The 17755-nt window shown below is 44.2% G+C and overlaps 1 protein-coding gene across 3 annotated transcripts in view; it reads left to right on the forward strand.

The window, feature by feature from the left end:
- The window catches only part of SMYD3 (SET and MYND domain containing 3), a 722658-nt gene that overhangs the window by 702786 nt on the left and 2117 nt on the right, over nt 1-17755 (forward strand). For all 3 annotated transcript variants that reach the window (XM_060128412.1, XM_060128421.1, XM_060128431.1), the window contains one exon: nt 1352-1460. In XM_060128412.1, coding sequence (XP_059984395.1) covers nt 1352-1460 — 109 coding nt within the window. The remainder of the gene's footprint in view (nt 1-1351; nt 1461-17755) is intronic.

Here is a 17755-nt window from a genome sequence, read left to right on the forward strand (position 1 = left end):
GATATTTTTAAACTGTGGTATGAATGTTTGCCTTGTGTCTCATGGGATTATTGGGCCTTGAGGGAAAAGATCATATATATACAGTATAGTATGTCCCCCGGCCTCAGGATCGATCTTGCACATACAGCCGGAGGTCAGGAGACTTATCAGGCTAGAGGATGTGGGGGGCAGAAGGGGCCAAACTGTACACATTTTGTTGAATCTAACATAATACATTCTTGTTGAATCGAGTTGAAATAACACTGGGTCTGAAACATAGTCCTGGGTTTTCATTCTTCGGTCCACTGCAACACCCTGTTCTATTCTGTTGTGTATGAAAGAGGTCAAGTATGTACAGAGTTCCTACATGCAACACGGTAGCAAACACAGATGGGGTGTCTGAATCCAAAGAGTCCAGTGATATATATATATGGAATCTAAAAAAAAAAAAAAATGGTTCCGAAGAACCTAAGGGCAGGACAGGAATAAAGACGCAGACATACAGAATGGACTTGAGGACAGGGGGAGGGGGAAGGGTAAGCTGGGACGAAGTGAGAGAGTGGCATGGACATATATACACTACCAAATGTAAAATACATAGCTAGTGGGAAGCAGCTGCATAGCACAGGGAGATCAGCTCGGTGCTTTGTGACCACCTAGAGGGGTGGGATAGGGAGGGTGGGAGGGAGACGCAAGAGGGAGGAGATATGGGGATATATGTATACGCATAACTGATTCAATTTGTTATACAGCAGAAACTAACACAATGTTGTAAATCAATTATACTCCAATAAAGATGTTAAAAACAAAAAAACAGAGTCCAGTGATGACAGAATAAATACACGGGGCCTGTAAGAAAGGTGGACTCTGTGATGAATGATGGACTCTGCACTGAGACTCAGGGAGCTTTGCAGTTAAAAGGAGCGTGTGGGCGTTTCTATATGGGGAATCCTGAAAGTAAATGAAAATTCATTTACTTAACAATTATACACTGAGAGGCCAGCTTCTGGTCCAAGGCTATCCTGGGTGTTGGAGCTTCACGGGGGAGGTTGGAGGATAAGATTGGCACCTGGTCCCTACACCCCCTGCCAAATATAAACGCAGAGGTCCAGATTCTCTTCTTTTAGTGTTTATTAGAGAGGTATTCCAGTCCTGTCATTTTTTTCCCCAATGCAAAAGGCATTCTGGGGAACAGAAGACCAATAGTGTGCTTCTTCCCTCGGTATCACGTTCTCCCGGCTGCAGAGCTGATTCTTCTCAGTGGCTCACTGACATTCACACCCAGCATTTGCTCCCACTTTCATAGTCTCCTGACTGTGCTGACTGCACCAGTGAGAGCTACTGACACTGTTTGCCATTTGTTTTCTTCCAGGATTTTTTTCCCAGGAAACCATCCCGTCAGAGGCGTGCAGGTAATGAAAGTTGGCAAATTGCAGTTACATCAAGGCATGTTTCCCCAAGCGATGAAGAATCTGAGGCTGGTGAGTGTGCCAAGATCGCATGTAGGTCTGCCTGGAATACCTTTTCCTGGTTGTTGCTAGACCTCTTCCTTGTGATTTCTAGGAACTCTACACACGTGTGTGTATGCACATGTGCAAGCACACATATGTACACACACGCGTACCCATAAATGTTTACGTACCCATAAATGTTAAAAACCAGCTTCAAAAAAAAAAAAGATTTGTGATGTTTGCTGATGTCTTTGGTATAAACATGCCCACCGTTGCTGATTTTAAACTCCCAATGTCAAATCAACCAGTTCACAAGAATCAGTAAAATTTAACAATCAATTCCTACTAACTGGTGCAAACTGGCCTCAGACACCACTGCGCCTGTGCCCTTCTCCACCGTGGACAGGCCACCCTTGTCCATGCCTCCCCACCCACAGAACAGAATCCACATTCCTAACCCCTTGACCACCTGTCTGCAGACCACCTTTGCAGCCTCGTCACCTCCAGCCTCCCCCCCGCCCACCTACACACACACACACCAGCTGGTGTACACTGAGCCGCTCACCGTTGCCCAGGCATGGTCCTTTCCAAGCTGTCTCCTTTGCCTTATATGCCCTCCCCCGACCCCAGCCCCTGGGCCTGGCAGAACTCTAATGACCCTTTAAGGCCCAGCTGGAATGTTGTGTCCTCCCTGCCCCCCTACAACTCCGCTCACTCTGTCAGCTGAGCACTCATCACAGGGCAGCAGGAATACCTGCTGCCCCGCCCCCCAGGAGGCTGCGAGGTCTGGGACTTAGCAAGTATCCACTGTTGGAAGAAGGGAGGAAGGGAGCGAGGGCGAGAGGTCAATACAGTGCTAGCAACAAGTGCGGAGAAACTCAAGGGGGAGAACTGGGTCCGTGTTGGAATGCAGTGTTAAAGAGTGAATTTTGGGCCTCCCTGGTGGCGCAGTGGTTGAGAGACTGCCTGCCGATGCAGGGGACACGGGTTCGTGCCCCGGTCCGGGAAGATCCCACATGCCGCGGAGCGGCTGGGCCCGTGAGCCATGGCCGCTAAGCCTGCGCGTCCGGAGCCTGTGCTCCGCAACGGGAGAGGCCGCAACAGTGAGAGGCCCACATATCGCAAAAAAAAAAAAAAAAAGTGTGATGCCTGTCCTCACCCTCTCAATGAGTCTCCTCTGCCACCAGGGCCCAGGGCTCTCTGCTGTCTTGGCCTTTCCAGCCTGGCAGAGCACCCCCTCACCCAAACCATGGCTTCCAAAGGCGGAACTCAGGTGCTTGTCTGGTCCAGGCACTGGTGGCGGCTATGGAGAGCTGGTGTGTGGGCTTTCATGGGCAGCACCTGGCACTTTCCCAGGTCCTCTGGGCCACGATGCCCTTGTCCGCAGAAGGGTGGAGAGACCCGGGCCCTGAATCAGGATCTCTCAGGGAGTGTCTAGGGGCTGGCTGATCCACATTCAGATGGGAAAAATAACAGATGCCTAAGGGATTCTTACAAGTGAGATTCCCTAATGCTGGTTTCTGTTGATTGCTAGCCCTGTTGCCTTTTCCTGGTCTCTAACTGAAATCAGCCCGCGGTCAACAGGGAGAACACTAGGATGGCTGAAGGTGGCCAGCGCTTCCTGTTCTCTTTGCCTTGTCTGACGTCGTTACCAGACTGATGGAAGAACACTGGAAGGCTCCTGCGGTCTCAGGAGAACTTTCCTTTTCTGGTCTGGCTTAATGGTTGTCAAACAGTCAAATCAGTTGGGCAGAAAAGACTCACTGAGGGTCTACTCTGTGAATGTTCTGACAGGAAAACAATGTGGAGGAAATTTCCCACGTATATCATGGACCCAACCCAGGGTCACCTCCAAGTAGGCATTTTATAAGTGATCAAATTAGTCCTTGATGTTTCATGGGACTAGAAAGTATTAATACTGCTCACATGTACATGACTGATCTGGCCCTCATGACAGCTGACAGCCATCTGAGGCCAGTGGGCCGGGCGTTTCCGTGTCCATTTGAAAACTGAAGGAGCTAAGGAGGCTTTGAGTCACACTGAACCAGAGCCAGGTCCAGTCTGTTCGATTTAATCTAACATGTGTTGATTAAATGCTTCTGTTAATCTGAATAAGGCCCAGTGTTGTCCTCACAGTTTAGTGGAGGAGACAGACACGTGAACAAGTCATCAGATCCAGGCTGGAATCCGAGGCTCTAGACTGGCCCAGCAAACAATTGAGACTCTCTAGTAAGATTCAGTGTAGAAACCCCTTCAGATCCCGCTGAGCTCCTGGTGCCAACTCAGAGGAGGACGTGAAAGAGAAATCTGAGGGGATTTGGATCTTTTCTACTCTTCACGTGAGGCTTTATCATGGCCATTGCACGCAGGACTCTCGATGGAGACATCTCATACCCTCAGCTGCAAAGACAAGCATGCACGAACCCACACTGATGTCTAGATACAGATTTACGGGATATTTGTGGGCCAGGCGGATCACCAGTCCTTCTTGGGACACTCTTACTGCCCTTTTATACCCTTCGTGCCCTGTTCCATTCTGTCTTCCTCACGTCCTTCTTGTGAGCTTGCCTCATTTCCTCCAGAAGCCTCCCTTGGTGATTGTTTTAGCATCTTCTGCTCCGGGTACCAAAGATAAGCCCACATATGGACCCTGACAGCTGCCAAGTGAAAGACCTCGGAGCAGCATCAGAACGTCTGTCGTGAGGCCTGGCGTTAGTCATGGCCCCACTCAAACTTCCTGCTTGGCTCTGGAAGAGACACGGAGTCTCCTGGGTTCTGATATCGACCAGAAAGCAGATGTTCGCCCCGGCAGTGTCACGTAGTACGAAGACACTCGGATTCAGAGTTCAGGTTCCAGTCCCGTCATTTACTACGTTTATGACTTGAAGCAAGTCTCAATCCCTCTGAATATAATTTTCTTATTTTAAAAATGAGGATCATACCTACCCCATAGAGTTATTTTAGAAGTAGATAAGGTAGTGCGTAAGTAAGGGTGTGTTTGGCTGAGTCCCAAGTGTTTCGAGAGTATAAAGGATTATTATTGTGTAGGAACCCTTGTTCTGATCGCTCCCTCACTATCCAGTCCCTTTAGCACTTGCGTTTGGAGTTTGGGGTTATACAGTGTTTCCCCTGTTGAACAATTATATTATAGAACTGCTCCCCAGCAGTTCACATGGGTCTGTTCCATTTCCTGGAGGTGAGTGGGAATTCCACAAGATACCTTTTGTATCTCCTGGGGCTACCAAACCTAGACACATGCCCTGAACACAGCAAGTTCTATCAAGGACACCTACTTGAATGAATGGATTTTTTAATGAGGAGAGGTCTTTAAAAGCACCACCCTGGCCCTGTTCTTTTAGCTAATATGTATATGTACTACGTATGTGGCTAGTGGACCAGATCTTCTCAGGACATATGCTGACCATTTACTAGCAGGGTAAGGTTCTGCTCACCCAATTCCCATGTGTGGCAGGGTTTTTCAACAAGCAATTCTCAGACACAGCTGGGTGTCCTACGGTTCAACTCAGTTCTGACACCATTTACCTGGAGATGGCATCAGATCCCACTGCCCCCCGAGATCGCCTTCCACACTTCAGACGCCAGTCACAAGCCCAGGTTGTCACATAGGCTTCAGACTGACTGGCTATAGCTTAGAGGTGCCAAGGATGCCACCATGGTTTTGATTAATTTGCTAAAGCAGCTCCCAGGATTCCAGGAAACATTTTACTTACTAGATCACCAGTGTATTATAAAAGGCTATGAATCAGAAGCAGCCAGATGGAAGAGATGCACACAGGGCGTCTCTCCGAGTTCACCGCTTTCCACGAATCTCCCTGTGTTCACCAACCTGGAAGCTTTCAAACTCTGTCCTTGTGGGTTTTTATGAAGGCGTCACTACAGAGGCATGATTGATGAAATCACTGGCCATTGGTGATTGATTCAACCTCCAGTTCCCCTCCCCTCAAAGTTCCAACCGTCTTATCCTATGGTTGGTTATCCTAGCAACCAGCCCCCATCCTTAGGTGCTTCTGAAAGTCACCTTATTAAAATAATAAAGACACCTTGATCATGTTCATCACTTAGGAAATTCCAAGGGTTTTAGGAACTCAATGCCAGAAATAGGGATGAAGACCAAGTATATATTTCTTACTGTATATCCCAGTATCACACAGAGGGACAGGCTGCACACCTCCATCTTTTTGCAAGTTCACAGCACCTGTGAGTCTAGAAGCAGGGCAGTTTCGTTCTGCAGAAAACCTCTCCTCCCGAGCTTTCTCAGGGCTCAGGTAACCCAGAGAGGGGCAAGGGAAGATATATTCTTGCCTTTTTTAAACTGATATTCTCTTTCGACTGGCACCCCCAGACATTCTTCCTTAGAAACTCTGGAAATAATGGGATGAACGAGTTTGAATAAGGGTTTCAGAGGCTGAGTTTGAAACAAAAATGAGAAAAGCTTCAGAAACAAAAATTAGGTACAGATTAAAATAGGCCCGGCCTCCTCCAGGAAAGGAATCCTCTTCGCCCAGTTCTGATTTGGTTTAGGCTCCCATCTCCCCTGGGCTCAGCTGAAATTCTTGTGATTGCCGCCACAGGACAGTCCTGGGCTCCCTTCACCGTACCTCCCTCTTGCTTTCTCCTGTCTCTAATCTATTTTCATTTCTTCCCATTTATTTCTTAGAAGAATTTTGTTAGCCACTAATTTGACTTCTTGGACCTCAGGGGCAACCATTCTCATCTGGCCTGTCTTGTCAGTGAGCCTGCTTCTTTTCTGTGAGCTCTGCATGCTGCCAGCTCCCTCACCCTGGGCTACGCTAGCTGCTTTGGTAGTAGTGCCTTGTTAACTGAAGTCAGGCTGGAAAAAGTCCAACTTCTTCCCCCTCAATAACCATTTTTTATTTAGATGTAAATTTCTTATATTACACTGTAATGTGTTTTCTCTTCTCATTTCATTATGTTGAAGCATTGTACACTTTGAGGATCTTTTTAGCTTTTTCTGGACCTGAACAGGGAGCTCAGGCCCAGTCCCCAGCACAGCTCCTCTCATACCCACATGGTTACTAGCTATTCCAGCTCATGCAGGCAAAGCTCCAAGCACATGCTGGTCTCTCTCTACTCCAGCCTGCACCCTGATTTCAAGCCCCTCTAAATGGATGATTTAGAGCCTGCAAGTCTATTGCTCCCATTTCTTAATCTGCTACAATGATTTTTAACCTCTTTGGTCACGCTCTTTTTTAGGAACTGTGTGAGGACCACTGACTCACCAGAGAAAATGCACATACACACATTTTTTTAAAAAATTGGGGTATAGTTGCTTTACAATGTTGTGTTAGTTTCTGCTGTACAGTGAAGTAAATCAGCTATATGTATACCTATATCCCCTCCCTCTTGGACCTCCCTCCCACCCCACCCCCCCATCCTGCCCATCTAGGTCGTCACAGAGCACCGAGCTGAGCTCCCTGTGCTATGCAGCAGGTTCCCACCAGCGATCTGTTTTACACATGGCAGTGCACATACGTCAATCCCAATCTCCCAATTCATCCCACCTCCCTGCCCCACACCCCGTATCCACACTGCACAACATTTTTTTTTTATATTTGGTGGGGAAGGGGGTTTTAGGGACCACCTGAAGCCTCTCCATGGACTTTCTATAGGCCCGCGGTCTCAACGTTAAAAAGCTCTCGTCTAAATGCATAACATCACCTGAACATGTGGGCAGATGGGAGGGAGAGGGGGAGGACAAGGGGGCATGCGGAGGTGGCGTGCCACAATCATCAGCAGTGCCTTCAAAGCGTCGTTTGGCAGAGTCCCTGCCTCTGATGTTTATGACTGTCCCCTACTGACTTAAAACAGAGAATATCAGTTTCAAGAGTATGCTGCTGAACCAAAGAAAGAGAAGATAACTAAGAGAATAATCATAAAATGAAAGCACAGTGATTAAGTTACATTACAGGAAACAAGCAGAAATTTACCTACCAGACAGCGTAAGCCCGGCAGTGACCAGGAGCCAAGTGAGGAACCTGGACTTGTACTTCCGCCTGGCAGTAGCGTGGTGTCATCTGCCGTACTCCTGCTGGAGCAATACTGGAGAGAGCCAGCTGAAACAGAAAGTTTACATGAAAGTCAGAATCTCAGCCTAATACTCAAAGTGTCCAGGTTTCAACTGAAAATCCCTCATCATACCAAGAACAAGGAAGATCTCAATCTTCATGGAGAAAAAGACAATCGACAGATTGCAACTCCAAGATAACAGATTTTAGAATTATCTGACAAAGATTTTAAAGCCAATCATACATGTGCTCAAACAAGCAATTACAAACATCCTCAAAACAAATGGAAAAACAGAACACCTCAGCAAAGAAATAGAAGATAGAAAGAAGCAGCAAACAGAAATTTACGAACTGATAAATACAATTACCAAAATATACAGACTGGAACTTAACAACAGAATGGATAGAGGAATGAGTTAATAATGAACTTGGGGCTTCCCTGGTGGCGCAGTGGTTGAGAGTCCGCCTGCCGATGCAGGGGACGCGGGTTCGTGCCCCAGTTCGGGAGGATTCCACATGCCACAGAGCGGCTGGGCCCGCGAGCCATGGCTGCTGGGCCTGCGCGTCCGGAGCCTGTGCTCCGCAGCAGGAGAGGCCACAGCAGTGAGAGGCCCGCGTACCCCCAAAATATAAAAGATAAAACAATAATGAACTTGAAGATAGAATAGTATAAGCTGTCCAATCTAAAAAACAGAGATAAAATGACTAAAAAAGGTAAAATTGAACAGAGCTTCAGGGACCCACGGTACCTATAACAAAAGATCTAACAGTGGAGTCCCAGAAAGAGAAGAGAAAGAGGGCAGAGTGGGAAAAGTACTTGAAGAAATAATAGTGAAAGCACTCAAATTGAAAAAAAGTAAAATTCTCTCTCTTCATAGATGACATGATCTTATATGTAGGAAACCCTAAAGATACCACAAAAGAAATTGTTCCAACTAAGAAATTCAGCAAAGTGGGAGGATGTAAAATTAACATGCAAAAGTCAGTTGTGTTTCTATACACTGATAGGGAATGATCCCAAAAGGAAATTGAGAAAACAGTTCCACTTCTAATAGCATCGTACAGAATAAAATAATCAGCAATTAACTTAATCAAGGAGGTAAAAGACTTATACACTGAAGACTATAAAACATTGCTGAAAAAAATTAAAGATGACATAAACAGAATAATATTCCATGTTCATGACTGAAAGATTTAATATCATTTTAAGATGTCAATACAACCTAAAGCAATCTATAGATTCAATGCAATCTCTGTCAAAATCCCACTGACATTTTTTTTTGGAAATGGAAAAATCCATCCTAAAATCCGTATGAAACCTCAAGACCCCAATAGCATAACAATATTGAAAAAGAAAAAAAAAGTTGGAGGACTCACACTTTATGATTTCAAATTTTGCTACAAAACTACAGTAATCAAAACAACATGGTACTGGCATAAAGACAGCCATATAAGCCAATGAAATTGAATAGACAGCCAGAAATAAACTCTCAGATATATGTGAAATAATTTTTGACAAGGGTGCCAAGACCACTCAGTGAGGAAAGGACAGTCCACTCAATAAACGGTGTTGAGAAAACTGGATATCCACATGCAAAAAATAAAGTTGGACCCTTACCTAACACTATATTTTTAAAAACTAATGACCTAATTAAAAATTAAAGACCTAATATAAGAGCTAAAACTATAAAACTCTTAGAAGAAAACAGAAGAAAAGTTTCATGAGACTGGATTTGGCAATGACTTTTTTGGATATGCCACCAAAGGCACAGGCAACAAAGAAAAAATAGACGAATTGAACTTCATCAAAATTTTAAATGTTTGTGCATCAAAGGATGCTATCGACAGAGTAAAAAGGCAACCCACAAAATGGAACAAAATATTTGCAAATCATGTATCTGATAAGTGAATAATTTCCAGAATATAGAGAGAATGCCTAAACTTCAATAACAATACCAAAACAGCCCAATTCAAAAATTGGCAAAGGACCTGAATAGACATTTCTCCAAAGAAGATATGCAAATAGCTAAAAATCACATAAAAAGGTGCTTAACATCACCAATCATTAGGGAAATGCAAACCACAACCACAATGAGATACTACTTCTCACCTGCTAAGATGGCTATTATTAAGAAAAAAAAAACAGAAAACAACATGTATTGGTATGGATGTGGAGAAACTGGAACCCTTATGTATTACTGGCAGGAATGCAAAATGGGGCAGCCACTATGGAAAAATAGTATAGCAGTTCCTCAAAAATATGAAACATAGAATTACTATTTGATCCACCAATTCCACTTCTGGGTATGAACACAAAAGAATTGAAAGCAGGGACTTGAACAGATATTTGTACACCAATGTTCATAGCAAGCATTATTTGATCCACCAATTCCACTTCTGGGTATGAACACAAAAGAATTGAAAGCAGGGACTTGAACAGATATTTGTACACCAATGTTCATAGCAAGCATTATTAACAATAGCTTAGCTAAAAGGTGGAAACAACCTAAATGTCCATGGACAGTGAATAGATAAACAAAATGTGGAATATACAGACAATATTATTCAGCCTTAAAAATGAAACCACATGGATGAAACTTGAAGACATTATGTGAAATAAGCCAGTCACAAAAGGATAAATATTGTATGATTCCATTTATATCAGGTATGTAGAGTAGTCAAAAATATAGAGACAGAAAGTAAAATAGTGATAACCAGGGGCTGGAGAGAGAAGGGAATGGAGAATTATTGTTTAGTGGGTACACAGTTTCAGTTTGGGATAACACAGAAGTTCTGGAAATGGATAGTGGTAGTGGTTGCACAACAATGTGAATGTAATTAATGCCACTGAACATAAAAAAATCTACCTGGGGGTTCAAGAAGGTAACTGATTGTGAAAATGACTATACTGCCCAAGGCAATGTACAGATTCAATGCAATCCCTATTAAATTACCAATGGCGTTTTTTACAGAACTAGAACAAAAAATCTTAAAATTTGTATGGAGACACAAAAGACCCCAAATAGCCAAAGCAGTCTTGAAGGAAAGAAACGGAGCTGGTGGAATCAGACTCCCTGACTTCAGACTATACTACAAAGCTACAGTAATCAAGACAATATGGTACTGGCACAAAAACAGAAACATAGATCAATGGAACAAGATAGAAAGCCCAGAGGTAAACCCACACACCTATGGTCAACTAATCTATGACAAAGGAGGCAAAGATATATACAATGGAGAAAAGACAGTCTGTTCAATAAGTGGTGCTGGGAAAACCAGGCAGCTTCATGTAAAAGAATGAAATTAGAACACTCCCTAACACCATACACAAAAATAAACTCAAAATGGATTAGAAACCTAAATGTAAGACCGGACACTATAAAACTCTCAGAGGAAAACATAAGAAGAACACTCTTTGGCATAAATCACAGCAAGATCTTTTTTGATCCACCTCCTAGAGAAATGGAAATAAAAACAAAAATAAACAAATGGGATCTAATGAAACTTAAAAGCTTTTGCACAGCAAAGGAAACTATAAACAAGACGAAAAGACAACCCTCAGAATGGGAGAAAATATTTGCAAATGAATCAACGGACAAAGGATTGATCTCCAAAATATATAAACAGCTCATGCAGCTCAATATTAAAAAATCAAACAACCCAATCAAAAAATAGGCAGAAGACCTATACAGACATTTCTCCAAAGAAGACATACAGATGGCCAAAAGGCACATGAAAAGGTGCTCAACATCACTAATTATTAGACTAATGCAAATCAAAACTACAATGAGGTATCACCTCACACCAGTTAGAATGGGCATCATCAGAAAATCTACAAACAACAAACGCTGGAGAGGGTGTGGAGAAAGGGAACCCTCTTGCACTGTTGGTGGGAATGTAAATTGATACAGCCACTATGGAGAACAGTACGGAGGTTCCTTAAAAAACTAAAAATAGAATTACCATATGACCCAGCAATCCCACTACTGGGCATACACCCAGAGAAAACCATAATTCAAAAAGGCACATGCACCCCAGTATTCACTGCAGCACTATTTACAATAGCCAGGTCATGGAAGCAACCTAAATGCCCATCGACAGATGAATGGAAAAAGAAGATGTGGTACATATATACAATGGAATATTACTCAGCCATAAAAAGGAACGAAATTGGGTCATTTGTAGAGACGTGGATGGACCTAGACACTGTCATAAAGAGTGAAGTAAGTCAGAAAGAGAAAAACAAATATCGTATATTAATGCATATATGTGGAATCTAGGAAAATGGTACAGATGAACCGGTTTGCAAGGCAGAAATAGAGACACAGATGTTGAGAACAAACATATGGACACCAAGAGGGGATAGCCACGGGGCGGGGCAGTGGTGGTGGTGGGATGAATTGGGAGATTGGGATTGACATGTATACACAGCTGTGTATAAAATTGATGACTAATAAGAACCTGCTGTATAAAAAAAAAAATTTAAAAAAAACCTACAAAAACTTAAAGGAAAAAAAAAACCTAAGTGAATCCAAATAAGAAAAATCCAAAGAAATGCACATGAAGATTCATCCTAGACAAACTTCTGAAAACTAAAGACAACAAAAATATCTTAAAAGCAGCAAGAGAGGGGCTTCCCTGGTGGCGCAGTGGTTAAGAATCCACCTGCCAATGCACAGGACACGGGTTCAAGCGCTGGTCCAGGAAGATCCCAAATGCTGCAAAGCAACTAAGCCTGTGCACCACAACTACTGAGCCCACATGCCACAACTACTGAAGCCCACACGCCTAGAACCCATGCTCCACAAGAAAAGCCACCACAATGAGAAGCCTTCACACCGCAAGAGTAGCCCCCACTCACCGCAACCAGAGAAAAGCCCGCGCGCAGCAACAAAGACCCAACACAGCAAAAAATTTCAAACTGTTTTTAAAAAAGCAAGAGAAAAATGACATCTTCCTTATAGGAGAAAAACAATTTGAGTTACAGTGGCTTTCTCATTAAAAACCATGAAGGCCAGGGACTTCCCTGGTGGTCCAGTGGTTAAGACTCTGTGCTCCCAATGCAAGGGGCCTGGGTTTGATCCTGGTCAGGGAATTAGATCCCTCATGCCACAACAAAGATCCCGCATGCTGCAACTAAAACCAGATCCTGCGTGCTGCAGTGAAGATCCCGCACGCAGTATTGAAGATCCCACGTGCTGCAACTAAGACCCGGTACAGCCAAATAAATAAATATTAACAAACAAACAAACATGGAGGTCAGATGAAAGTGGCACATTTTTCAAGCACTGAAAGAACTGTGGAGCCAAAAACTGATACTCAGCAAAATAGCCTTCAAGAAGAGTTAAGGGAAAATCAAAACATTCTCAGATGAAGGAAAAGTAAGAGAATTTGTCACCAGCAGACCTATTCTAAAAGGATCGCTAAAGGAATTCTCTAAACAGAAAGTAAATAATAAAGGCAGGAATCTTTGAACATCAGGAAGAAAGAACATGGTAAGCAAAAGTAAGGGTAAGTAAAATAGACTTTCATTCTCCTCTTGAGTTTTTTAGATAATCTTTGACAGTTGAAACAAAATTTATAACACTGTTTCCTGTGGTTCTAAATGTATATAATGGAAATATTTAGGTCAATTATATTCGACAATTATATGTCTATGTCTCTCTCTCTATATATATACACACACAAACAAATACAATCAAAAACATTACAGAATTCTAAAAAAAAGTAGTAATCCACCAGAAATGCAAGAAAAATAAAATAGAAACAAAAAAGAAAAAAACAGAATAAACAGAAAAATTTTTTAATGGCAAACTTAAAACCCTAATATATGAATAACCACATTAATTATGCAAGTGATCTATGTAAAAAATATAAATTGTCTAAAATATACTAATTAAATGACAGAGATTATTAGAATGGATTTTTTTAATGACCCAACTATATGCTGTCTATAGGAAACTCGCTTTAAATATAGGCACGTTGAAAGTAAAATGATGGAAAAAGATATATCATGAAAACACCATTCATCAAAAGAAAGCTGGAGTGGCTATATTAATATCAGATAAAGTCGATTTTAGAGCAAAGAAAATGTTGCTAAAAACAGAGAAGGACATTATATAATGGGAAAAAAAGGTCAATTTACCATGAATACATAGCAATTCTAAATGTGTATGCACCAAACAACCCAGTTGCAAAATGTGGGAAACAAAAACCGATAGAACTAAAAGAAGAAATAGATAATAGACTTATGGATACGAGTATAGCTGGGGACATCAACACTCCCTGTCAACTACTGACAGGACAACTAGACAGAAAACCAGCAAGGATATAGAAGGATTCAACAACAGGATCAAATCGACATTTATAAAACTCCACCCAGCAGTAGCAAAATACACTTCTTTTCAAGTACCCACAGACTGTATACCAAGAAGGACCATATTCTGGGCCATAAAACAAGTCTCAATAAATGTAAAAGGATTCCTGTCATACAAAGTAAATTCTCTGACCTCAGTGGAGTTAAATTAGAAATCAATAACACATTTTGAAATGAAACCAAACCTGCACCTCCTAGCTCTGTGTCTGGGACTTGCTTTGTCCACAGAATTTATCTAGTCCAATCTCCTCGTTATTCAAGTGAGGAAACCGGAGCTCAGGGAGGAGACATGATGTCTTCAGGGTCTCTCAGGTGCTCAATAAATATGCATTGGATCGATTGATTAGTTAAACATAACACAACAGCAACTCCTTCTGGAATAGCTACCCCCACTGGAAGGCACAGACCTGAGCTCACCATGTCTGTAACCCCTTCTGGGGTCTCTCCTCTGGAACCCCAGCACCTTACGTCTCCCTTTATCGCACACTGTCCTGCAGAACCCTGATTTCTGGCTGTGCCAGAGCTCCTCCCAGGGCAGGGACCAAGTGTTACTCATGACAGCTGCTTAGCCGATACTTAGTGTATGAGTGGATAGGCCTTTTCTTTAAGGAATCTTGCCTCCCAGGAGGACAGGTCCTCTCGGTGGATTCTGTACAAGGTGGAGAGCACAGTGGATCAGCAGGGGTGCTGTGAGCTCAGGAAGGTCATCCAAGGCTTTGGGATTTCCTGCTGCCCCTTGTGAAGGGCTGCCGTGGCTCTGCAGCTGCTTGATGGGTTGCAGGTCTGTCTTCTTACATGTCCTGCTTTGGATGCCCCAGTGCACGCCCACCACCTCCCACCCCTCTACTCTGCTTTCATCCTGAGGTGGGCAGAGTAAGAAAACTTGCCTGCATTCTCCCCTCTTGTGATCTGATTCCAGAGGTTTTTATCATGCATACATTTCTTTTCCCTCTGATTTATATCCATATTTAAATCCTGCTTGGGGAAGTCATTATTGAATTCCCTCAGGCTTTTTGTAGAGAGTATATGAGATCCTTGATAAGCTTAATATATTTTTATTAAAAATTAATAAGAAAGCTATATTGTTTGCAACTTTAAATCATAATTTAATTCATTTTATTTAATATATGACCCACAATTCTACAATTACTTAAAAGAAAAAAAAAGCTGTGATGAGATTGAAATCAGTTCTGGGGACCCGATCTTTCAGAGAACCTATCTTTACTCCTGAGTGAGCCACGCCTGTCATGTGGCAGACAATCTGTGCTTCCATTTCTCATGTGACATTTAGAGTCAGTACACGGGGGGCAGCAACACCCCCTTGAAGGCTTCAAATAGGTCCTCTGTGGAAGAATACAGGCAGGCTCTTTTTAAATGCTACCATTAAAAAAATAAAATTTAATGGAAAGAGATAAGCTTTTCCCAGCACAGGCTGGCTCTGATTTTATATTTCCTTAATCTGTTTTACATATTGCTGCAGGAAATTAAATCAAAATTGTTCTCTCTGACATGTGCATGTGTGGCAGTTGGGAGGGGCTGAGAGAAGGGAGACACAGAGCTACAGGAAACAATTGTCCTGGTTTGTCAGAGATTTACTATAACTTTGTTTTTTGGGGAAAAAAAGACCTCCTCATCTTCTTGCTGGACTGAGGGGCTGTGGCCGCCATGCAGAGGCAGCCTGTGCTGACAGCTACATAGGGCTCCCTTCCTACATCGCTGAGAACTGCTGCCCCAGCTCACCTGTAGGCCCAGGTGATGTCCAAGACAAGGACCAGACGTCCTGCCGGACCAAGTCTGAGTTTTGGCTTCCCGTCCTGTATACTCAACCTGCCATATTACTCTCACATACACACACGCACACACACACAGAGAACACAGTCATCACCATAGTTTGCACATTACTAAATCCTATTTCTTTTTTCTCTCCTTTTCTCTTCTACCCCACCCATCACTCAGAAAAAATTACAGTGTTTACTTGTTAACCCTATTTATACTTGGTTTTACCTTCTAGACAAATGGTATGGATTTTTTCCAGTCTCTTCGATGTGGTCCTCTGCACCCAGCTATGCCCATTTCCTCTCTGCTTCTAGCCACCCCTGTGGATAGGATCCTCTAACCTTAGTATCTCAAATCCTACACATACACACCCAGGGGTTGCCCCCGCCCCACTTTTGCTACCGGTGCTGCATTCACCACCAAATAAGAGAACGTAGGTCACAACCAGCAGCATCTTGACTAGGAAGACCTTCATGGCTCCTCAGGGTGTCTCAGAAGCCACACCTCAGAGACCCTCCAGGCCCTCTCCTTGGTCACTGAAGACTGTTTGCAGGTGGAGGCTGCACAGCGCAGTCATGGAATGAACACGGGGTTCACCCTGGGCTCCCTCCCAGGCCAGACATGAGGACATTGCACCAGATGGCCTTTATGGCCCTCCCGCAAGGAAGCAGGCTGGGAGGGATGGAAGTGAGGCCTGAGGAAGGCCAGGTGGCTTCCCTTCCTGGCTGTGGCTCTGCAGTTCGTGAAGGGTTGCAGGGCCGGAAGCCTCCTCTGATGCTCAGGCACCTGCTGTGCTGTGGGATGAGCAGGAATGAACAGGAAGACTCCAGATCAGCCACAATTAACTTTGTCTCTTGAGGAGTAGGCTTTATTGTTGTTGTTGTTGTTGTTGTTGTTGTTGTTTTTTTGTGGTACGCGGGCCTCTCACTGCTGTGGCCTCTCCCGTTGCGGAGCACCTGCGCCACCAGGGAAGCCCCGTAGGCCTTATTCTTAAAGCTGGAAGGGAGGAGAAAGTGAAACGTATGACTGGAAGAAAGGCAGCGAGGAAGGAAGCTGGAGCTATAATACGTCTGAAAACGTGCAGCTCGACCTTACCCTTCAGAGTGGTATGAAGATGACTGTCATGCAGCCTCTGAGTCAAGTCCCTGAGAAGCACAGAACATTCTCCAGATGAGGAACCTGGAGAAATAAAACAGGAGGACACAGAGAAGCTGGTCTGGGAGTTCTCCTGAGAAACGAGGCCAGGCCCTCCCCCAGCAGAGGGTTGTGAGGGGCCGGGAGGGCGAGAGCCCTCACAGGTCAGGCAGGCCTTTCTCCAGCCGACCTGTCCATGGGGCTTGGAGGAGCGTTATTTCTCTTTCTGCAAAGAGCTTTTCAGGTGATGCTCCTGGCCCATTCACCCTCCTTTGTCAGATCACAAGTACAGCTGGTCCTCTGTCGAGTGGAAGGGACGAGAACATCTAAGCAGCTTTCGAGTGAGAGAATTTCCCATGAAGGGCTCGAAGCATCTCTCCAGTCTCTTTTTACAATCGCGCTCTCATGCAGGCCCCTGCCTGGGGCCTTGAGATGTCTAGAACAACAGAGGACCTGGGGAGTGGGGTGGGAGGGAGACAGGAGACATTTGTTCCCTGAATGGCATCAAACATTTGTTGTTGATCTTCTGCCCAGAGGCATGTCACCGAGCTTGGCTGCCTCCAAGGTGGAGGCTACTCCCAACTCCTCCCCTCGATCTCGTACACCCCTCACCCCGCCCCACTGCACCTCGGGATTTGCTTGCAGATGCTCTGCACCCACAGGGCAGACCCACTCAGGTTACTAAGAACCAAATCCTCACCGCCCTGACTCATCACAGCCCCCTTCTGGTTTTCCAGCTGGCATGTCACAGGTGATGGGCCTGCCAGTGCAGGATTACAGCCAACGCCACGGGCAGAGCTCTTTTCCAGGCTGGGACACCAGAGCCTGAGGTGACGGGCCTTTCCCTTTTTTTCCTCTCACAGTAGCGAAATCTAGACCCCATCTGTCTGCCTGTTTTCCTTTATCCCAGCTAAAGGGAACTTTTTTTTTTTTTTTTTTTTTGCGGTACGCGGGCCTCTCACTGCTATGGTCTCTCCTGTTGCGGAGCACAG

This window comes from Lagenorhynchus albirostris, chromosome 2 (genome assembly GCF_949774975.1).
Source record: "Lagenorhynchus albirostris chromosome 2, mLagAlb1.1, whole genome shotgun sequence".
In the NCBI taxonomy this organism is placed as follows: domain Eukaryota; kingdom Metazoa; phylum Chordata; class Mammalia; order Artiodactyla; family Delphinidae; genus Lagenorhynchus; species Lagenorhynchus albirostris.